The 25,134-nt window shown below is 40.9% G+C and overlaps 1 protein-coding gene and 1 long non-coding RNA gene across 3 annotated transcripts in view; both read right to left on the bottom strand.

The window, feature by feature from the left end:
- Positions 1–261: 261 nt before the first annotated feature.
- Positions 262–4,454, bottom strand: LOC115588764 (uncharacterized). Its single transcript, XR_003985411.1, has 3 exons — positions 2,319–4,454; positions 2,132–2,223; positions 262–985 (listed from the first exon to the last, which is right to left on the bottom strand). It is a non-coding gene; the product is annotated as an uncharacterized LOC115588764 (long non-coding RNA).
- Positions 4,455–15,241: 10,787 nt separating this feature from the next.
- Positions 15,242–25,134, bottom strand: part of nmi (N-myc (and STAT) interactor) — a 103,709-nt gene continuing 93,816 nt past the window's right edge. Inside the window, exon 9 of one of the 2 annotated variants that reach the window (XM_030428526.1) lies at positions 15,242–16,066. In XM_030428526.1, coding sequence (XP_030284386.1) covers positions 15,887–16,066 — 180 coding nt within the window. In that variant the 3' untranslated portion in view covers positions 15,242–15,886. The remainder of the gene's footprint in view (positions 16,067–25,134) is intronic. The other variant, XM_030428527.1, reaches the window with a different exon arrangement.

Raw genomic sequence — 25,134 nt, 5'->3', positions numbered from 1 at the left:
GTAAGCCAGCTCTGGCAAACCAGATCCGGGCCACTGGGGGGCCGTCATTCTTTGCGGTAAGTCACCCGAATGCAAGTACCTCAGCTGGCCCAGAGCTGGCCCATGTGTGAGCCAGCTCTGGCTAACCAGATCTGGGCCACTGGGGGGCCGTCATTCTTTGAAGTATGTCAGCCAAGTGCAAGTGCCCCATGTGGACCAGAGCTGGGCCAGACGTCAGCCTAATCCATGCTGCATCTGGCCCGGATTAAAAAACAACAGAGGTACAATTATACAAATGACTTTATTTTCACAGCTAATTGCCAAAATACATTTCCAATATTGAATAATCAATGCAAAGTGTTATCAGATAAGTGCAATATTTCAGTACTTTTTTCACAATTCAAAAAGCGGCCACATTTTAACACTGAAAAGTTGTATAGTTGGCAGTATATGACTGCAGCCATGCTGCATTCATGGTAAACACACATCCTTCATAATAAAAGCACAGTATCAGAAATTATAGACTTCAAAATAAAATTCTGAGATTTTTCCATTCACATGTACGACCCACTTGGGTCCTGACCCATCAGTTGAGAGCCACTGGCATAGACTGTTCAAAAACATACAATGCAGCGGAATGTTGCATAATACCTTGACATATACTTACAACATATCTGTCAGCAAACACAACATGTCAAGAGTCTACAGAACATTATTATGAATTTAACATTCACTGCCATATCTTCAGTTTAAAAACCAACACTGAACATTTTAGACAAAACAACTTCGCATACTTTCACACCATGCATAGGAACATCACGTCTCCATGTGTTCCACCAGCAGTAGCACCTTACAAAAGGTGAAGAGAGTTCAGATCAAAAGTCTAAAATGCATTACGCATGAGAGCTTCTCTCATTGTCCATCATTCTCATTTACTCACTTCCTCCACTGTTCCCATCAGGTGCTTTCTGCAACCATTTTGTAATCCTGGTCTCGATTTCTTGGTCTGTGGCATCAGAAGTCAGACACACACATACAAACACACAAATTAATGAATATCACAGTACAGTTCACAAGTGACACATCTGATGACTAGCTCAATAAATATGATTGGCACTACATTCCAACAGCCATCAGTGTGTTTGGCCATTAACATGCATCTCCCAGTCCCCCCCCCCCCCCCCCCCCCCCCCCATGCATTGAATGGAAAAGAAATTCATGGAACTATTTAATAGTTTTTTTACTTTATTTAAATGTTGTGATGACGAATGCAATCACATTGCTGCAATTTAAGTTGTTAGAATACACATATAAAGCACTAGGGATGTTCCTGATTAAACGACTGGTCATGTAAATGTTTCAAACATCGCTTGTCGTCACCACAAATAGTGTAATCTAGTGTAAAAGTTGGCGGCGAGGTCCAGCAGTATCTCGACATAGAAAATGAAAATAAGGATGTAGCCTGTGTCAGAGTAAACTGGCATACCGGTATAAGTGCTCGACCGGAGCAATGCATAACCACATTCAGTACCCACATCACACACACATTCACATCAGCCTGCTTGCAGATCTTGCCAAACAAATTTCTACAACATCCCCCCCTCAGAGAAAAAAATAACAGCTGCACCCCCCCCAAATAATTATTATTGTTATCATTACTGTTAATATTTTTGCTGTTGCTATACGTCATGTTCCATGCATTGTCAGACATTGGGATGGCATTTAGCTCGGCAGCAGCAGCTTCTCCATCATCACTGAACACAACTGAACTGAGCTGTTTGATAGATACCATTGAGCCCACTGTTCAACAACCAAATGCTGATATAGTTGGCACTTAGTGGCACACATTAATGAACTGAACTATGTTAATGAAATGTGTCATCTTCTCTGACCGCTGACATGCTGTGTGGCCGTTAGCAGTGCTAGCAGCAGCCTGCTCTCCGTGCAGGATAACGTCCACATCTGATGATTTTCCAACTTTTACTAAATCATTAATAATAAGATGCTAAAATCATAACATTCCATCCATTTCTACATAGGCACTCTTTAAAAAAAAAAGAAAAAAATAATTAAAATACCACTGAGCCATCAACTATTCTGGATTGCACAACCTCATCTCAAATAGGCTGGGCTTTGAAACAGTTTTCTTTACCTTGTAGGCCTTGATTAGCTCCTCTGTTTTTCACCAAGATAGAGAATGAGGCCTCTGATCACAGCCTCTCTTCTGGACTCAATGCTGTTGTGCTATAAAAAAAGAAAGGAGATCATGCTAAGTACAAACATCAGAATGCTAATATATAACTAACTATTTAACTGCAATAAGTACATGCATCATTTACCATGTCACGGGTCTCATCAAATTTCTTCCCAACAGCTTAGAGGCTCAACAGCCTGGGTGTGTATTGGTCCAACTTCCCCAGTAATGTGAACTGTAGTGGCTTTAGTGTGATCCTCCACAATTCATCCTTGATCTGCAAAAGAGGTCAGAAGTGAGATGGAGAAACATCTTGAGATACAGAAAAAAAGAATAACAGAGACACAGAGCAACAAAAACAGAACAGAGTCATGCATTTTATTCTGACAGCCTCATCAGGCTTTCTTTTGCTACATTTCAGACTGGGCTGTCACGACATTTTTTTCAGTGAAAGACTAGAATCTCTGCCCCCAAAAATTACTTTTTCTCTGGTCCATAAACTAACTGAAATAATCTACCATGTGTCCACTTTCCCCACAACAATTGTTTTTGCATACTTTCACCAGTGTGCTTGACACGATAAATCATCTGATAAGCACACAATGACATAGTAACTGACCACTAAAGAGATCGTCTATGCAGCACGCATCTCACGCTGCCCCCTGTACAGTGGGCTCTCTATTTGAAAACTCTGAAGTCGGCACGGTGTATCACCTGCAGCGTGGCTCGCTCTGCCCTCTGCTGTGGTTCGTGGCTAACAAGCAGAGCTAACTAAACAGCCTAGATGTAGGCTAAGTTACCTGCTAGTTAGCAGCCACCGCTGCGACCAAAAACCGGCCACACAAACCCAAACACACACGGCCGACTTACAGCTAACACTCCTCGCTAACGGTGTTAGCTAACGGCTAACCCCTCACTAACAGCTAACACCGTTAGCGAGGGGTAGCCCCGTACACCGGGGTGTTAAGTTAGCCGTTAGCGAGGGGTGTTCGCGGCACCCAGCGCCCCTTGCTAACGGCTACTGCCTCGCTAACGGTGTTAGCCATTAACGGTTAGCTGTTAGTGAGGAGTTAGCAGTTACCGAGGGGCGCCATGTGCCGCGAACACCCCTGGCTAACGGCTAACCCCCCGGTGTTAGCCGTTAGAGAGGGATTCTGCACAGTGCCATAGATAGAAATGCATACTAACGTTAGTTTACTCTATCACTCTGGTTCTGCATGCAGCCATAAACCGGCACCCGGCGCTGTCTGATTAAGGTAATGTGAAAGAAAAAACATCCCTGCTTACTTTAAATAATAGTCACTTGCAAATGTCAGGTTCAAATTACATTTGAAGCAAGTATTTTAAAACTTGCTAACATTAGTTTCAAGTTACACAGAAGTCTTTTGAAGCCACTATTGTTAATTACAAATTACATCAAGAGCCTCCAGTTATTTTACTTATTTCTACAACAATGTAAAACCTGAAAGATTGTAGTAAGTAACCAACTATATCATTAACATTAACTAAATTCTTACCTTAACAGTTCAGTCTCCCATTTTTCAAATTTCTCTTTCTTGGCGCGAATACCCAGAATGCACCACAGGGGGCGCAGTCGGAGTAAATACAAAGTGTAGAAGATTTGTTGATCCGCTTACATACAGCTTGTTAGGGAAAACAATCAAAATGACTTGTTTTGTGACATGTTTTGAACAAATGTAGAATAATTCACAACTTGATATATTCATGTCTAGAGACAAACTTTGTTTTGTATTGTTATTATCACAGGCTTAATTATGTTACAATTATTTATTCTTAGATTGATTTGTTTCAGTGTATAGAAACGCCTGTAGGAACCAATAAGACTTATGTGGGAACCATTAAGACTCCTATAGGAGACTCCTGTAGGAACCATTAGACTCCCGTAGGAACCGTTAGTAGGGACTGTTGAAGTCCTGTAGATTTGTGTAGGAGATATTAGAATCTCATTAGAAAAACAAACCAAACCATTAGGACAACATAAGTAGCCATTAGAAACCATTAGAAACCACCAGGAACCATTAGAAACCAATAGAATATGCCTAATGGTTTCTCTGACTTTTTTCAGCAGGGTACATATCTGGGCCACATACAACTAACCACAAATAGCCCACATTTGGCATGCCATTACATAAACGGTGCCATCATTGCCAGACCTGGCCCACATCTGGCTAACATACTATTTGCCATGCCAGATGTAGGCCAGAGGTGCCGGCTTGATGCCAGATCTGGCCCAGACCTGTCTGTTACAAATCTGGGCCACATACACCTGACCACAATTGGCCCACATTTGGCATGTCATTTCATAAACAGTGCCATCACTGCCAAACCTGGCCCAGACCTGTCTGTTACAGACCTGGGCCACATACTCCTAACCACAATTGGCCCACATTTGGCATGCCATTACATAAACGGTGCCATCATTGCCAGACCTGGCCCACATCTGGCTAACATACTATTTACCAGGTCAGAAATAGGCCAAAAGTGCCGGCTTGATGCCAGATCTGGCCCAGACCTGTCTGTTACAAATCTGGGCCACATACACCTAACCACAATTAGCCCACATTTGGCATGCCATTTCATAAACGGTGCCATCACTGCCAAACCTGGCCCAGACCTGTCTGTTACAGACCTGGGCCACATACACCTAACCACAATTGGCCCACATTTGGTATGCCATTACATAAACGGTGCCATCATTGCCAGACCTGGCCCACATCTGGCTAACATACTATTTACCAGGTCAGAAATAGGCCAAAAGTGCCAGCTTGATGCCAGATCTGGCCCAGACCTGTCTGTTACAGATCTGGGCCAAATACACCTAACCACGATTGGCCCACATTTGGCATGCCATATCATTAACGGTGCCATCACTGCCAGACCTGGCCCACATCTGGCTAACATACTATTTGCCATGCCAGATGTAGGCCAGAGGTGCCGGCTTGATGCCGGATATGGCCCGGACCCGCTTGCTATGTGGGTAGCAGATGCTTTTGTCCGATGCGACTTACAATAAGCAGACAGTATTGTCTGCCTGGAAAACATTGGAGAATTCATTACGTGGGAACAGCCAGGCAGGTGCGCCTGCCCAACTGTGACCTTGAAGACGAGAAGAGCTTGAAGAAAAAGGGGAGAGGAAGCGATGACGTCAGAGTGGAGGGGAATCACAACATCTGTGCTGTCAAATGGTGTGACAACAGGGCCATCACACTTGTGTCATCCTTTGCTGGAGCTGAACCTGTGCAGAAGATTCAACACTGGGACAAAGCCAGCCGAACCTACACTTAAGTTGAGAGGCCTTACATTGTTGGTGCCGACAACAAGTACATGGGAGTTGTGGATTTGTTGGACTCATTTACAGCCAAATAGAGGTCCCCCATCAAATCCCGTCACTGGTACATGTACATCTTCTGGCACACCATCATCCTCTCTCAAGATGTCTAGCAAAGAGACAATGAACAGGAGACAGTTTCAGGCACAGCGAGCATCCTCTCTCATGCTGGTGAACACGGCACTCCAAACTCCAAAGAGAGGACGACCATTCTCAGGCAAAGGGAGCCCAGCAACAGTGACATCAGGAAGCCCTCTGACTCCTCAGAAGAGACCATCCAAGAGAAGTGCACACCTCCCATTGGATGTACGCAAGGACCTAGTTGCGCATTTCCCAGTGAAGACAGGGAGAGGAAGCTGCAGACACTGCATTAAAGGATACACTAACATGCAGTGCAGCAAGTGTGATGTTCACCTTTGCTTTTCAGAGGACAAGAACTGTTTTTGGGACTTTCACTATGAATGACAGTCAGCCATGAAAAGAAAAAAAGGAATGAAGAAGTCACTAGAAAAAGTAGAAAATGTATAATAAAAAAATTAAAATATTCTTCATAAAAATATGAATGTGTGATTATTATTCACTGCATGAAAAGTGGGATTTTCGGCCCCGTAAACACCCGGAAATCTCCCTAATTTTCAGCAGTTAACGACAATTTACAGGCTGTGAACGTGGCGTTTGTCCGTGCCGAAAATTGTCGGAAACGAACCATGACGTCAGTGGAGGTCCCGGAGGTACTAATGGCTCCAATTTGCATATGAATAGCAGCAAAACCACGCCTTGCCAGAGAATGCGTGGGCTAGCTTGAATATCCTCACTCAGTATTGGATGAAACCACTTCTCATCAACAAGCAAAATCACTCGTGATTGGTCACCCTGGGTCATTATAAATGTAAACCCCAGTGAAAAAATATATATATTGTTTTTATTTCTTTATATTTACATTAATTATTCATTCATTTATATTTATGATATCATCAAGGACATGAATGAATTTACTGAGGAAAGGAACATTTGCCAGGAAGGTGTTTTTTATTCAAAGAAAGAGTTTTATTAGCACAAACACAAACACACAACATGTACAAAGCATAATCTGCCCACACAACAAACGGGAAGCTCACAAGAGGCCCAAAATCCTACAGCACCGCGAAGTGTCTGTTTCTGCAGACGTCTGTGGTGCGCTGCCTTGTACTTCAGAATCGCCTCTCATGTGACAGCAGTGTGGCGCAGAGCTCGGTGAGCTCCCGGCTGCGAAAGGACGGAGGTTGCACAATTCATCCAGACACCCCGCCATCTTGTGCCGTCTTCCTCCTCAGATATCAGGTCCATGGTGGCGCACTACGAAAAGTCCACCTCATCCTCAGCTAGCACTCTGTCTCGCTTCTAGCTGTAAAAACAATCAATAAAGACAATCAGTACTGCGTGATGTACTGCGTATGGATACAACACATCTATTATTTAATAGAATAATAGTCACATTGACAAAAACGGATCTCATCTAATAAATCTTACCCTCTTTGTCTTCGATTTGCCAGATCTGCCAAGATCTGCTTGTTTGTTGTCCTGCGTACTGTCTCGTAATGTCTTACAGGCAGCTGGAAAACAATTAAAAAGAGTGGTATGAATAAAGAAACGTAAGCCACATTAAACGAGGGAGAAAACAGTAACAGTTACTTACACACAATGGCGTCATTATCGGCATCGTGTAAATCTGGACTTGCAGACGTAGCTCCAAGCGAGGTTAGTCTGTGAAAACAAAATGCTCACAGCGATAAACCTCCGTGTCCCTCTGCGGCAGCGAAGCTCCGTCCGTCGGCAACATTCTTCGTGGCAACCCGACAAAGCTCCTCCCGTCCGCGCAGGCCTCCTCTCGACAATGGCTGGGCCGCTAGCCTAGCACTGCTAGCTAGCTTAGCTCCTGCTAGCTAGCTTAGCTGAACTTGCTTCGTGTCCATTAAAACACAAACACACTCCAACTCTCACACTCACAGCACGTCATCCGACAACAGTTCACAGTCTGTTAGTGATAAAACACAACACTGACGTGATGACACACACAGTCCACTGTTAGCTGCTCAATGCCATTAACTCTCCGCTCCTTCTTCCTCGTCACTCAGCTCCGGTCTACCCAGAAGTGTAAAAACTCTTACAGGTCATGAACCCCCACACGCAATAAGAATTACTTTTCAACTGGTTTTAAAACATTCAGAACCCATGCAATTATAGAAATACTTTTTTTTCTTTTATTTTTTACATTTTAATATCTTGGTTATCTCAAAATATTTCATGCAAATTTTAACTTCTTAACAACTGGTGTTTTATCTTTAACTTGTTCCAAGGAGAGAGAGAAAGAAAAAAGAATAAATAATCTTTTTCACATAACATTGGCCATTGCTAATGACATACACAGTAATTAAGTTAACACCTTTTAGAAAAAGGTCACCTGGGGTAAAACTCCCCCTGCTAACCTGATTTGCATTTGTATAGCTCACAGCATTTTCATTTACATGTTAAAGCCGCCCCTTGAATCAGGGGGAGGGGGGTCATGGGGGGACAACTGCCAAGCAAGGCCCACGTCAATTTCCGACAAGTCACGGCAGTTTTCAGTGTTGCCTGCAAATTGTCGCGTGCAGTCGCAAACCTGAAATTCCACGTCAATCTACAGTGCCGCATACTGACGAAAATCCCACTTTTCATGCAGTAATTAATGTTATATACCTTTATGGGGCTAAGTAAGCAATGAACCCTGCAAATGAACCCTTAGTTGTTCTGAGTTGTTGTTCAGAGAACATGAGAACACATACAGAAATTCTGCTCCCAACATTGCAATATTAAAACATTTCTTTAAAAACGTACATAAACATTTTTTTTTTTTTAAAAACTCTTTCATTTCTGCATCAGAGGCCTCCTACAACAACATCTGAAGGGTCAAAAAAAAATGTGTTTTAGGTTTTTCTATATTTGGGTCTTACAGGGTTAAACCATTTCACATGGTAAACACAATTTGCAGATCTCAATTAGACTTTTCAGCAGAATTCTAAACACATTCTCATTCTCAAAACACATTCTGCACTCTAATGCACATGTCATCCATACTGGTAAAACCAAGTGGCAACAATCAAATACAAAAAGAGAACACGTCATTGATTAAACACAACCACTCAAAATTGATTTCACTTGTTTCAAATCATGTGACACAACCAATATAAGCCAGTTCAGAGAGCAAACAGGTTGTTGAAGGTGGGACGGGGAAAGTCTAAGAATGGATGGAAGAAACAATGTGATAGGACGAGGATGAGTGTGTATGCGAGGTGGGCGACGAGGAGGAGGGCAAGAAAGAGGAAGATGAAGACAAAGAGTGGAAATATCTAATGAAATTTGAGCAACAGTCATTGACCATGTTCTTGTCCATGGACTGACAATGAGAGAAGCAGGACTTAGAGTCCAACCCAATTTAAGCCAATTTTCTGTGTCCACCATAGTAAGGACATTCAGAGAAGAGAACAGGTACAGTATACTACTGCATTTTTGTAATTGCAAATTTACTGTACTACACTATATGCAGCTGTTTTAATAGACATTTGTAAAGTTCATCACTGTATGTATTGTACTGCATGAATGTTTTTTGTAGCTGCACATCTACTTTTTGTAGAATATGTGCAAGTAAGTGTATATTCAGACACATTTACTGTATTCCAGATAGTCTACAGTACTGCCACATACTATGTAAATGACATTACTCTTCAGTACATACAATGTATGTGAATCAGAACTGCATAGAGTAGGCCTAATTGTACTCTACAGTATAGCACTGTCTCTGTATGACTTACAAAATTCTACATACAGTATATCAGAGCAGAGTATAATTTCTGATCATTTTTGAGCTACTATGATAGAACATGTTTTCATTCATCAAAAGACAATGACGGAAAAATATGAAATTTGTTTTGAGATTAGAAATGTACTTCTCCCTGAGAACTATATGTTTTAAACAACGTGTTTACTATTTTTTGGTGTATTGTTTACTGACTGCTCGATAATGTATATCATTTTGATCACTTTGTTTATGATTTGAGAGCAATGTTTGGTTTAGAGCACAGGTAAATCTGTTTTGAGGCGAAAGTTTCATTTTGCACGAGGAGAAAGAGGTTTTCTAAATAGTGCTTGAGGCGGAGGTTTTGTGTTTAATGTTTTCATTTCAGCAAGGTTTCAGAAATTGTGTTTTACCAATTGAGAAAAACTGTAATACTGTCATTGCTCCAATTTGAGCCAAATGATTCTGAATTAGGTAATACTCAACGTAAAGCTGTGTGTGTATGTGTCTGTATATGTGTGTGTGTGTCTATGCGGGTGGGTGAGTATGTGCACGTTCGCCAACTTGTGTGTTCTTGCATGATGTGACATGCATGATGATTGAATTACACCATTTTGTTACATAGTTGAATATTCCATATATTTAATCAATTACCATTCATGATTTAACTCACTGCATGACCCTCACTAACACTAACCCTCACCATGACTAAACAGACAATTTCTCTTTCTAATAAAATAATCACTTTGCTACAACAGCCATCCTTCACTATCTACCTTCCCAATTTTTGTCTTACAAAAAATTATTCAAAACATAAGTTTTTTTAAACATACTAAGGGTTGGTGTTTAACACCAATGCAACATCATAACCATGATGGATAACAAATTCATACTTCATACAATATTCCACCATACATACCCTTAACTTTACCTAAAAACAGAAATCTAACCAGATTTTGCCTTCAAAACACTTTCAAACATCATGCTGTTGCATTAATGTTTTTGCTTTTTACCAATGGCTAAAAAAGCAAAAGGCACCGGTAGTGGTACTTTCACATTTGTGGAATGGGGTTCAACTCCCTACAGTGTACTTGATAAAAGCCAAAATATATGAAAACACAATAGTTATCAATCAATCCACACATTTCACAACAAACCTAAATGTCCCTGAGGTCCCCCCTTCAAACACAGCCTTGTTTAGCTATCCATGAAAACGCTAATTAACCTCCCACTTTTCTATAGGAATACATACTCCCTACGGGCAATGTACCATACATATACATATATACATGTATATAAACATATAAACACACACACACATATAGGATTTATATATATATATATATATATATATATCAGAGGAGGCTCGTCCATAGAGACAGAGGAGGTTGGTCCTCCTCTATTTTTGAGAGGCAAGAGGAAGATCAATTTTTTTTAAGAAAGAGTAACTGGTTGAAATAAATCATTACTAAATCTCAGTATCATTTATAAAATATTATATATATTATATTATTAAAAAAAAGTTTCTTCTTTGGAAGAAAATCCACTTAAAACGGTTCAACAGCGACAGCTGCAGACGGAGGAGACAGAGCAGTCTGTGAGAGGAGCAGGGAGCAGGAAGGTGGGGGCTAGAGGAGGACGGAGGGCTTCTGTCCTCCATGGGAGGGATCTCCTTCCATTCACTCAATGCATTTAGGATTTTTTCATGCTGATCTATGATTGGCTAAGACACGTAAAATGACGCGCTAAGGGAGAATCCTCCCTTACCAATCAGCAACCAGAATACAAGATTGACAGCAGGTTGGTCCAATAACAGTTCCCAAATTTCATTCTCACATTTATACAACAGTAAACAAAAAATACTTCTATGTATTTTACAGCTTTCACTGCCAGCCATGCTCTGACAAGAAATATGGAGTTTTCAGCGATATTGGAATCGGTTTCAAAGGAAATATAAGCAAATTTCTGAAAGAAAAAAAAATGTTCAGAGAAATCAGAGAGAAGCAGTCAGAAAGATAATTCATAGTTTTCGTTTTGTTCATCCTGCTGGAGGACATAACGTTAGTGGCACGACCGGGACACACAACACAGTTGTTTTGGGCGATTGTGATGAGTGATGAGTGTGATGTCCTGTGCTGTCGTGTATGTATGTACATTGACTGCTGTAGTAGCACAGTGGGTAGAGCAGTTGCCTGCCACACAGGTGACTGGGGATTGAGTCCCGGAAGGGGTACACATTGGTATTGTTTTTGTCTTGTACATTGGCCATTTAATAAAATGTTTTTTAAAGAAGTCTTGTAAGTCATTATTTTATTGCTTAATTTTCATTGAATATAGAAAGTAGTGATAAGTAGTTGACTTGTATAAAATAACAGTGGACTGGTTTTCCTCCTGTCCTCCCCAATTTTTTCAGTCACCAGCCGCCACTGATATGTACATATATATATATATATATATATATATATATATATATATATATATATATATATATATATATACACACACAAGCACATCTTGTTCTTTTTTCCTAAGGTAGTTCTGGCGTTGCTTGAACTTGTGCTTTGGGTCATTATCTTGCTGTAGGATGAACCCATGACCTACTAGGCACATACCATAGGGTACTGCATGGCATTACAGAATGCTGTGGTAGCTGTTGTGGTTCAGAGTGCCTCACACTCACACAAGTAACCAACCCTGGATCCAAGAAAAAAAGCCCCAGACCATCACGCTTCCTCCTCCATGTTTGACTGTTGATGTCACACACTGAGGAAACATCCTTACGCCTACTCTACAGCATACAAAAATCCTCTGTGATGAACCGAAGATCTCAAATTTCAATTCATCAGTCCATAACACCTACTTCCAGTCTTCAGTAGTCCACTGGTGGTGTTTCATGGCCCAGGCAAGCCTCTTTTTCTTATGCTGACGTCTAAGCAATAGCTTTCTTGCTGCAACACAACCTGTCAAACCTGCAACTCGAAGTCTTCTCTTCGCAGTTGAAACTGAGACTTTCTTACTACGACCACTATTAAGCTGTGCTTGAAGCTGTTGTCCTGTGAGCCTCCTATCACGCAAGCTGCTGACTCTCAGAAACTTGTCTTCTGATTCTGTTGTGGTTTTGAGTTTCCCGCAGTTTCTGAGTCCCTGTTCATGGTGAAGGAAACTGTATTCACTGACATCTTGACTTCTTTGCGATTTCTCTGTAGGAAAGACCTACATTTTTAAGTGTTACGATGGTCTGTCTCTCTTCCATTGTTAATTGCTTTTTCTCACCATTTTTATAGCAATACAATACTTTCTGCAGTACAACACTGTTCAAATGATAATCACGAGGGTGTGGTACCAAAATGTGTTCAAACATAACTTTTATTATTTCTAATAATGTATTACTTTTTATGCAGACAGAGGGGGCGTAAATAATCAAGACAAGTTGGGACACCTGTAGAAATTGGTAGCACCAACTTCCAAGGCTTGCTCAACCTTCATTGCTGCAGAACAGCCTTAAGTTGTTAACCTAATTCTTGTTCCCTGAAAAAGGCCTTTTCGTATAATTCTGAAATGTACATTATTTTTCAGTTTCGGGTAACCTTACGTTTCTTTTTAGCCTCAGCACTTACCTTTGTACCATTTCAAGCTATTCAATAAAAAACTGTAAAAATTGGGTGTTCTGAAGGGGCCGGTTGCCGCTCAGCGTGTAGGGCAGGTCGACTAGTGATTGGAAGGTCGATGGTTCAAATCCCAGCTCGGGGCTCAGCTGAGCTGAGCTGCATGTCAAAGTGTCCTTGAACAAGATACTGAACCCCAAATTGTGGCCTCTGCCATCAGTGAGGGCCCTGCGATGAGCTGGTGACTTGTCCAGGGACAAGCCTTCGCCCAGAGACAGCTGGGATTGGCTCCAGCAAAAACCCCTGTGACCCCATAAAAGGGAGTTACAGACAATGGATGTATGTATGGCTGTTCTGAAACTTATATATGTATGTGTATATATGTATGTATGTATGTATGTATGTATGTATGTATGTATGTATATATATATATATATATATATATATATATATATATGTATATGTATATATATATATATATATATATATATATATATATATATATATATATATATATCCATCCATCCATCCATCCATTTTCATCCGCTTATCCGGTGCCGGGTCGCGGGGGCAGCTGCCTGAGCAGGGACACCCAGACCTCCCTCTCCCCGGATACCGCCTCCAGCTCTTCCGGGAGGACCCCAAGGCGTTCCCAGGCCAGCTGGGCGACATAGTCACACCAGCGTGTCCTGGGTCTTCCTCGGGGTCTCCTCCCGGAGGGACATGCCAGGAACACCTCCCGAGGGAGGCGTCCCGGGGGCATCCGAAACAGATGCCCGAGCCACCTCAGCTGGCTCCTCTCGATGTGGAGGAGCAGCGGCTCTACTCTGAGCTCCTCCCGGGTGACAGAGCTCTTCACCCTATCTCTAAGGGAGCGCCCTGCCACCCTGCGGAGGAAACTCATTTCGGCCGCTTGTATCCGGGATCTTATTCTTTCGGTCATGACCCAAAGTTCATATACATATATATATATATACATATATATATACATACATAAGTTTCGGAACATCCATCCATTGTCTGTAACTACCTATATATATATATATATATATATATATATATATATATATGCTGTGACTTTTTTTATAGTCTTGCATCTTTTAACCTCCATATATTGCTATTTTATTATTATTGCTATTTTATAATGGTAAACTATTATTGTGACTTACTACTAAATGGCCAAAAACAAAGCTCTGTTATTCTTATATACTATAAAATTGTGAGAGGGATGAACAGCCACTCCTCTAGGAGCATCATTGGTTAAAGACACACCTTCAAGCAGCTACTCCTGTTGAAATGGAAATGCAAATCCCTGTTGTGCTCAGTTAAATGAGTCAAGCCAGCTAGCAAATGTGTATGGAAAGGCCTTGCAATAATATGTTTGCTTTGAAAGCTGCACGTAATTGTCCGGCCCAGTTTAACTCTTCTAATGTAATAAATTTAGGTCAATATTTGCTTGTGTGGGTCCTCTCCCAGTACTCAGGGTTGCGTGAGGTTAATCGGATCCTCAAAGATGCTTACAGGTGTGAATGTGAGTATGAATGGTTGCTTTTCCCTATATGTCAACCCTGTTATGAACTGTTAACTTGTCCAGGGGGTCCCCCACTGCTTGCCCAATAACGGCTGATATTGTCTCCAGCCCTACCCGCCTGCAAAGCATAAGTGGGTTTATGACTATTTATCTGATTTTTTTTTTATTTATAACATTTCATATATGTTTCCCCATTTCTGGCATGAAATATATGAAACACAAGAGAAAGAATGATTATTAAAGTTGTGGTAATGTTATTTTCTTTTTAAAATGAGCGACACATATTCAAACAGTAATGACTGTTATAGTGTTTTGTTAGCCCCTGACAGCAATGCTTACAGCAGCTTTAATGATGGCTAAGTAACTTCTTCATGTGTTTATATGATCAAAGAACACAGTTCCCTCTACACAAATAAATGCAAATTATCACTCAAATACAGGATTCTGAATCTTGATTAAAGATGAATACTTCATGCACAAATTTAATATCTGTAGATTATTGTCCTAGTTATCCCAATTAACTAAAAAACAGCCCTACGATGAAACACAGCAGGGGGAAGTAATACTGGGTGCATTCTGTTAAAGGCACAGGGGAGACATTAAGGAATACAGGTAGTCTAGTATCAGTGATAGACTTTTACATTTCAAGGCTGCTTAGACATCTAAACACAGCACAGCCATTTATAATGCTTAGACAGGATTCTACATTTCTAAAGAGTTTTCACCCAGGCAACTATTTCAAATCATCAAACAAATGAGAATAAATACTCAGTACCGTCGTCTGACAAATTTTTAATTCTTTCAACTGAGCGTCTCCTCTATATAATGATTATAACATTATTTAGTGAGAACTTTCCACAACTGAGACTGGATTTCCAGGTAATTGTGTATCATTAAGAAACCAAAAACACGTTTGATATATGTGATTTCAGATGTGACTGAGGGTGTCAAATCCTGCTTTAACATAGAACAAGGCGTCTACATTTAATCAAGATGTACATTGAGATACACATGCATACAGTTTTTTTTTTACATATATGTGAAAGGACACTGGCTACAAGTCATTTTTAAGTTACATGGCAATGGCCTTTGTATGTCACCTAACACTATCAAAACACCCTCACTTTATGATGTGAAAAACATAATCAAATTAAAACCTTCTACTGAATTCTCAGAGATGAGTGTCATCTCACCTGAATCTCGGCAGGACAGCAAGTAGGTACATTTTTCAAAATGCATTTTTCTTATTTGAACATGAAATTGCATGATTCCTTGACACATATAAAAACACATTTCAAACACTATTTTCTACTTCCAACAGTTAGGCTACTAACTCTTTTTACTTTTCTTTAATGTTGTAGCCATAGGAGGTTTGGCTCCTGCTGGTAAAAATAAGTCTTCCATCTCTATGGCATCCTCACAGAGAAAAAAAGGCCTGCATCTCCCCCTTGGGGATGTACTTGATGCACTCTATCTCACCACCATAGTTGCTTGGCTTCTGGAAATGGATCTCCAAGTGATCCTGCAGGTCCTCCTCATCCTCTATGTCCTCAATGTCATCCAGGAGGATGGTTCGCTTCGGAGAGCCACTGAAGGTCTGAAATGAATCACTTATATAAGATTCATCATTACTTAGTTACACTTCTTCAGAGTGAAATCAGGAGACAGTCACCAGTGATGTGAATTCAAAGAGACCTCAGCTGTTGATCTATATCTTTTTTTATGTTAACCACTGTAAAAAGTGAAGATTTTGAACATCATTGATTAAAAAAGTAATACAAAGTTGGGAATAATTAAAGGAATATTCGCTTTTTAAATTAAACATACTGCACCAAAGACCAAATCCAATTTTTTAACCATGTCATACATGTTATATATCACTCCTTCAGTTTCAATAGGGTCCTCGTATGGTTCCTGTTCAGGGCCCTATAATTCCTTGTATTTCAAGAGCTAAAAAGAGCTGATTGTCCATTTAGAAAAAAAAGGCAAGGGATACATTTACTTCATATGAGGCTCTGGTTTCAACCCTCAGAGGTCGATTGACACGCTGGCGCGTCAAAATCACGTGACCAATTTAAAATGATGTAGCAGCGAGACGGAGCCTCAGTGAGTCTCGGCTCCGACTTATGTGTTGGAGCAGCCTTCAAACTATATACCAGTTTTAGAATTGTGTTGATAGGCCAAGTAAAACTGGACTTATGATAAATAATGTACGGCATGCTTTTTGGCTAACGTTGCCGTTACGTTTGCTGCGCATTTGGTGCAGGAAGAAACAGTAAAAACGGGCTATTCTCACAAAAGTGTCTGCAAGCAGGAAGTGTTTGCAAGCGAAAAAACATGTTCATATTGATGGAAAAAGGCACCCCACCAGCCAATCACAAAATTAGATGGCAAACCACGTGATTTGGTTGCTGGGGAACAGGGGGAAGTTGTGGGAGGGATGGCGGCGAAGAATGACAGCGACAGTGACGGTAATAGAGACAGCGACAGAGATAGCGAATTTTGAGAGTTGAGAGATGTGTGACATTAAGCCTGTTTGGAGTGTATAGTTAGTGTGTTATATTGTGTTTGGTGTAGTGTGTTTATTGTGTAGTGGAGTTGTTTTTTTTGTTTAATGAGTCAAAACAATGAGGGGACTACTGAATGTGGAGCAGTCAGGAAGGAGCTGAGGGAGTCCTGAGCCTGAGGCATTGCCTGCATTTAAATGTAAACAGTTACATATAACTTTGTAAATTTAAAAAACTTATGCGCAAATTTAGCACACATAAATTTATATTTACATTATAAGTAATAAAAAAGGTTTGTTAAACAAACTTGTGGTTTTCACAGTAAAAAAACCAAACTTTTTTTACTACTCGGATTTTATGTCTTTCCATTGTGTTAATACAGTATGTCAAAATAAAAAAATAACTGTACAGTCACACATGTGAGGTTGTGCTGAAAATAATGACACTAAACAAGGCAAGGTAAATAGATTGTAAGGTGAAATATAATGGTAAAATCAAAAATAGTAAAAAAAAAAAAAAAAAGCCATTTATACCCCAGACCCCAGAGGGTTAAAACCATCTTCATCAAGTAGTAATGGCCTTGTCCAGGAAACTGGCTTTCACCTGGTGGTAAACTACAGACCTCCTGGGGCTTACCTCCCAATTCTTGTAAAAACTTGATGAATTTCTTGCAGATCTAGAGATAAGATCCTAATTATTGTTTATTTCAGTACACACTTAAAGCTGTAGTCTGTAACTATTTTTTTTTAATTTAGCTAAAATTGTCATTATGATCCGAAAGTAGAATAAGATACAGGTCAGCTGTGTAAAAATCCATTGTCCGTGGCTCCACCAAGAGGCCCAGTTTGATTTGCAAGAATCCACTGCTCTGGGATCAACACAACCAATCGGAGCCAAGGGGAGTGTCTGAGAAGTGTCATTCATTCTTCTGCATACGCTGCTGGCAGCCCCCCTTTTTCCCGCAGCATGTACTCGGCAGTGCCCCTCCCCCACGCAGTGCCTGCTCTTACCTGGTCAGATAAATTCAAGCTTAAACTGTAAACAATGGCGGAGAACAGAAAACAACAACAGAGCCGGAAAAATGCCCCACCATTGCCCACGTCCACAAGAGAAGAAATAAGAAGACTGACGAAGAAAAGCAGTGTAAAAACAAAGAATTGGACGGAGCTTGAAAGAAAACAAGGATAATTAAAAGTGCAAGCAACGATGAAAGGGCCCTCGCAGTCCACGCGTGTCGGGGTATGCTGTTGCTGTGGCATGCTGACGTCAGGGTTTGTTTATGCAAGACCTTCCGTTGAGGAAGTCACTCCATTTAAAATTTGTTGGCTTGCCCCCGCTGGGATGAAATAATGTATGCATGTTCAGGCAGTGAAGCTGAAAAGTAAGAGGGCTGAAACAGCTTAAAAAGGTGAACAGTTTGAAAGCTGAACAGTTTCTCCAGCTGAATGTATGAAGAAGCTGAAAAGGCAGAAAGATTAATATTTTAAAAAGCTGAAAAGGTAGAGAAGCTGAAAAGTAGGAGGGCTGAAAGAGCTTAAAATGGTGAACAGTTACTCTGGCTGCATACATGTTGGAGCAATAAAAGAGACAAAGTTAAAGATGTCCCCATAAAAATGAATGGGAAAACACCTCCCAAACTCCGGCAATTTTTGAAAAAAATGTGATTGTTACAGTCACAAGAGACATTGCTGAACTCTGTGATGTCTGTTTTATCACTCCACAGGCACCAGAGCGAGAGACAAAACAGGTACTGTCTGCTCTCCTCCAGAAATTTAGGCTCAAAATTAACATTGCGGCTTATGGGGGAGTTGCTGGAGTGCTTGTCGCTCTTGGGGTTCTACAGGCAAAAGTATACATCCTACATCTGAACTAAGACCATCTGCTGAAAGCCAACAAGATTTCCTACATTTGTATGTACAGTGCCTTGCAAAAGTATTCATCCCCCTTGAACATGTCCCCCCTACTTTCCGAAATCCCGTTTTTGTCCCCCCCCCCACTTTTATTTAATCCAGCGGAAGGCAGTAGCTCTTAAGTGTCCCATACTCAAACATCAGGTCCATTTGATGAATCTATCCTGGCGTATACCGATGTGCTTATTTTACATTAATTTGATGGCAAACTCCGCCCAGCTGATGCAACACCAGCGTATGCCAGGTTAGTAATCAAGTGGACCCACTCTCGCTGTGTGTCACGGACAGTCTGTGTAATGATGCTGTGTTCCAGACAAAGTACAAAAAGTTCACTGGAACGCTAGTCAAAGTCGGAGTTCCTACTTGTAAACTCGGGCCAAATCCATCTATGCCGACTTTACTGAGAATCAGATGTCTGACATCACGCAACTATAGTCAATGCTGTGCACCTGGAACGCTTGGAGGTCCCCAATATGCAGTCTGCTGCTGGATTTTCAGCGCCACCGCCAAAAAAAAAGACATGATTTTTGTAGGTTTAATATCATGGGAGAATGGCGAGTTTAAGTTGCACACAGTGAAAGCGCTACACCTTAAGTTATCTGGAAATCGATTTCTACAAGTCGCCGTTTAAAATAAGTGATTGAAATCCTCGGCATCCTATTCAAAGGCTGCAACAGGCGACTCATCGAACCAGGGTGAAGTTAGTTTCAGGTTGGATATTCAGCGGATATTCACTCAGGTCCAGAGTTTAGATTCTCTTCCCGAGCCTCGACCCGACCAGGACCCGACCCTCGATATTTCCTGCCACTATCCTCGAGCCGGGTCAAGCATTTGTGTGTGTGTTTTTTTGTAAATAACTCAAAATAATGACTGTATTTCCAGCTAGAAAACGCACATCTCTCTCCTCCCTCCATTGTTTGCGTTGGTGTCACTGCGTGGTCTTACACGTGAGATGTCCTCATGCTGAAAAACATGACTTGTATAATATATATTCTTACTAAAGAAAATGACAAAAATAATAGTAATGCACAGTGACTTAAATAAGTAACTTTAATCTGATTGCTGGTTTGGAAACGTTACTGAAAAAAGTGGTCAGATTAGAGTAACGCGTTACCGGCATCACTGATTGTGTAGCTTAAGTGCAACATGGAGCTTAAAGATGTAAAGAAAAAAAGAAAAACAGGAGAATCAACTTTGAGCAAGTTTGGAGGAAAGTCAGAGGTATGAAACCATTTTAAACAAAACACAAGACATAAAACATGAGTGCAGTACTTGTTGCATTATTCATTAAGATTTCTGTAGTTCAAACAACTCGAGAGAATGTTAGTTATAACAGCCCACATTTAAAAAAAATGGAATGGAGCATTCTACTGCATTAAGAAGAGTCGTGTAATGAAAAATAATAAAGAAAATAATGGTAAAAACAGTTCTCTAATGCTCAAAAGATTAACATTTTGTCAAGCAGCAATGTCAACTTCTACACTATTTTGTCTCATGTCTTAGATTCTGATTCTGAAAATGTTCTTCTTTTTTTTTTTTTTATCTCACCAGTAGTCACCATTTCAAGGGTTATCTTTAAAAATTTCTTCCAGGGGGGCAACAACAACAGAACAAAATAAATGTAAAGAGAAACATAGTGGACCGTATATTTTCCAGCTTTTTTGTCCTTTGCCAATCACACCTATGACTAGAGATGCACTGATCCAGTTTTTTCCGATCCAATCCCGATACCGATACCTGGGCTGAGCGTATCGGCCGATACCCGATACCGATCCGATACCGATCCGATACCGTTGTTGAATTAATAATAAACTGTATACCTTCCACCATGTGAAAGGGACTAAAGGCACCAGACTTTCCTAACTAAGACAAAATAATCAAACAGTTACCGAACATTGTAAATATGTGTAACATTAATAATAATAATAATAATAATAATAATAATAATTATAATAATAATAATACATTTAATTTATATAGTGCCTGTCAGGGTACCCAAGGACACACATAACAAAGTGGAACAAACAAAACAAAGAATAAATGGAGCGCCTGTCAGTCAGCATGGAGGGAACATTGGCACCGAAGTCAGTAGCACCGTCCGTGTACAAACTAGCGTCTAGAGGCTCCGTGCACACAGTGGGGGGCGACACAGGAGACCAAGAGATCCAATCCCAGCGAAGAAGCCTAGGGTGAAGTGACAGCAGAGGTCCAGGTGCTCCTGTGCTGATCACCTGAAGACCCCGCCAGCAACGGCGAAGTAGCGACCATCCAGCATCGCTGCGAGCCGGGGAGACCGCAGCAGCAGAGGAGGAGACAAAGCAGCCCGGCGGTGAATAACCCCGAGGTTGTGGTGGAGGGAAGACCAACGGAGCAACGATGGACAGCCCACATAGTATTGAGTACGTTGGTTTGAAAGTTAGCGTTGCTAGGCTAACAGCTGATCGGTGAGGCTAACAACTGATGGCGGGGCTACTAGCTAATCAGCGGAGAAATGTGACGTGAGTAAGTGTAACGTCCTGCAAACAGGAATACAAAAAAAAACATAGCAGCTGAACCTGAGAATAAACTAATAAAGAGTTGGTCAAACAACAACTTGTGCTCTTCCAGCATGCGACACACTAACGCTGACGAATGACGTAGGATGTGCTGTGACAGAGAAAAAAAAAATCGGGGCCGATATCCGATCTTAATATCGGATCGGTGCACCCCTACCTATGACTAAGAATGATAGCCATGTTCATCATAATGTGTTGCTTTTAAGTAGCTGGGAATATGATTAAGAGCATGTAGAAATGTATAAAATGGTATTCAAATCAGACCCCCACTTTTTTGTGTCCCCGCCACTTTTCAAACCGATGTTACGCCCTTGGCCCAAGTCTCAAGTCTTTTGCAGACTCTAACAGGTTCCCTGTCCTGCCAAGCATGATGCTACCACCACCATGTTTCACAGTGGGGATGGTGTGTTCAGGGTGATGTGCAGTGTTAATTTTCTGCCACACATAGCATTTTGCATTTAGGCCAAAAATGTCATTTTGGTCTCATCTGACCAGAGCACCTTCCTCCACATGTTTGTTGTGCCCCAAAATGGCTTGTGGCAAACTGCATGGCTTTGTTTCAACAATGGCTCTCTTCTTGCCACTCCATAAAGGCTCGATTTGTGGAGTGCATGGCTAATAGTTAGATTCTCCCACCTGAGCTGTGGATCTCTGCAGCTCCTCCAGAGTTATCATGGGCCTCTTGGCTGCTTCTCTGATCCATGCTCTCCTTGCCCGGCCTATCAGTTTAGGTGACGGCCATGTCTTGGTAGGTTTGCAGTTGTGCCATACTCTTTCCATTTTCAGGTGATGGATTGAACAGTGCTCTGTGAGATGTTCAAAGCTTGGGATATTTTTTCATATCCTAATCATGCTTTAAACTTCTCCACAACTTTATGCCTGACCTGTCTGGTGTGTTCCTTGGGCCTCATGATGCTGTTTGTTCACTAATGTTCTCTAGCAAATCTTTTGGGGCTTTCACAGAACCGCTGAATTTATACTGAGATAAGTTTACACACAGGTGGACTCCATTTACTAATTAGGTGACTTCTGAAGGCAACTGGATGCACTGGATTTTATTTAAGGGTATCAGAGTAAAGGGGGATGAATACTTTTGTACACCACACTTTTCTGTTTTTTATTTGTAAAAAAAAAAATTGAAACCATGTATAATTTTCCTTCCACTTCACAATTATGCACCACTTAGCGCTGGTCTATCACATAAAATCCTAATAAAATACATTAACATTTGTGGTTAAAACGTGACAAAATGTGGAAAAGTTCAAGGGGGGTGAATACTTTTGCAAGGCACTGTATATACTGTCTATGTGAAGTAAAAGATGTGGTATCCAAATCAAGCTGAAGAGAATTTTTCTCCAGTTTTTTCAGCTGCTCTCCACTCTAGCGATGATGTCACGGACTCTAGCTCACGCAATACGCACCCATTATAAAATCAGAAGACAAGCTGGAAATCCTTAAAATTAAAACTGTGATGGTTTCAAATATTCAATATTCCAGATTTTCAAAAGCTGAATACATGTCCAATAGTTCAAGGTCTTCTGACTTTTTGAAAGGTGGAATGGTGTCTGTAGCTCAAACTATAAGGTACAAGAAGAGGTTGAAAGTCGATGAGTTTTGAAGAGGATTTGAAGATTTTCCCATTTACTTTCCATTCACACTAATTAGACTGCGACCAGAGCAGCACCTATTGGCCATTTTGCACCAAATTTTACACAAACCCTCATCGGGCAATGGAACACAATCATGTACATTTTTGTGATAATCGGGCAGTTTTTCATAAGGATATGCAAGACTGTCTGTTTTGACCGCAATGTGCAGGAAATTGTTGTTTCATATTTCGTCAGTTTTATGGACTATCAAAATTATTTTGATAACTTTTTGTCATGTTACATGCAAAGTTTGGTGCAAATCACCTAGGAGGAGTCGAAAAACTAGGTGTTTCATTTGTCACAATTTTGCGAATGGAAAGTTACTGCAAGAGTAGGTGTGGCCTACACCACTCAATTCAGCTGAATTCAGCGAACACGTAGATATAAGGTTTAAGAATGTGCGACATATTATGTGGGAGTTATGTGCCAAAAACGCTTTTGCATTGCAAATAGTGTCACCTGCTGGTCATTTTTGGTGTGTGAGTTACAGGGGCCAATCTATACCATCCCTATCAATTTAATTTCCGTAAGTGTTATGGTATGGACACAGTGCCAAATATTAAATTAGACTGCCAACAGAGCGCCACGTAGTTACAGATCGGTAACACCATCATCAGATATCCTAAGGAGGGCATTGGCAACAATTGTACCAAGTTTCATGTTAATCCGATGTACCAATGTGGAGATATAAATTACTTCAATTTAAAGAGCGCAACCTTGTGGTCATCGCCTAAAATTTTGCACAAAGCCTCAGGGGCTCTTGGGGAAGTGGTAACTTCAGTTTCATGTCATTCGACCACACCAATGTGGAGATTTGCAACACTTCCTGTTTTGAACCAAATCTGCAGAAAGTTGTTATTTAATAACTTGAGTATTGTTGGCCTATCAAAATTCTTTTAATAAGTTTTTGTCAGGAGGTTCCACAGATGCTGTGTGCAATGTTTGGTGCCAATCGGTGAAATTGCCTGGGAGGAGTTCGGAAAAGTAGGTTTGCCACATTTCACGAATTAGCGGAAAAAAAAAAACGGTCTACGGAAATGGGTGTGGCCTAGATTCATCAGAACTCACTGAACGCGTGGATATAAGGTTTTTAAATGTGCGACAGAGTATAAGGGAGATATTAGCCAAAACGCACTTTCCTTTATTATAGCACCACCTAGCAGTGGAAATTCAGGATGACAATAGATTATAAAATTTTTCGCCAGGTGTGACTTCCATTCCAGTTTGGTAAGTTTTGGGGTATGTTCAGGCAGTGAAAAATGCTATCATTTGGGACAAAGAAAAAAAAAGAATAACAAATAATCATTTGAAAAACAATAGGGACCTTGCAGGTCGTTACCTGCTCGGGCCCTAAATATCGGAGTGTCATTTCAGATGTGGAGGAAGCTGCAGGATTCGGAAGGACTCAAGAGTGCTTTTCTGCTGGACAAGTAAGGACCCCTGCTGACCTTACGATGTTGCAGTCCAGCCACGTAGCTTGTTGCTAAATCTAGCTTGTATGCTAACTCTGGTGTTTAGCTTTGTCTTTGTGGCTACCGGTTAGCAAAAGTCTCTTTCAAGTGACCAGGCAGTTATAATGTTAGTTTGTGTTCAGGACGCTCTCAAGTGGTTGAATACATTTAGAGAAATAATATTACTCATGTTTCAGAAAGGCAGCATGGTGATGATGATTACCTAAATGATTAGCTGGTAACTCCGTCTACAGCGATGTGGGGAATATAGTTTGTTAGTCGGGATAATTACAGTGATCTGCATTAGGCACTCGTCATTGTAATTAATTGTAACTTATGTTGCTGTTGTTACTTTCAATGTGACATCTTGGTCATCTGGCGTCCTCTGTTACCGTGGTTACAAGCCTGCTCGTGCACAGCATGCTCCTCTGTGGGGATGAGCTTTAAAGGCAGGGGTGCAGCGCAGCAGAAAGGAGGAAGGAGGGGCCTGGGAGCTGTGCTCAGTCAAATATTATTAATTATTACCATTTCATATTTGACAGAGGAGTTGCAGAGGGGTGGGATTGGAGTGAAGGGGGAAACGTGCACAGCAT

This window comes from Sparus aurata, chromosome 9, assembly GCF_900880675.1.
Source record: "Sparus aurata chromosome 9, fSpaAur1.1, whole genome shotgun sequence".
Lineage (NCBI taxonomy): Eukaryota > Metazoa > Chordata > Actinopteri > Spariformes > Sparidae > Sparus > Sparus aurata.
The sequence above is the reverse complement of the archived record's forward strand: the minus strand, read 5'-3'. Positions and strand labels throughout refer to the sequence as shown.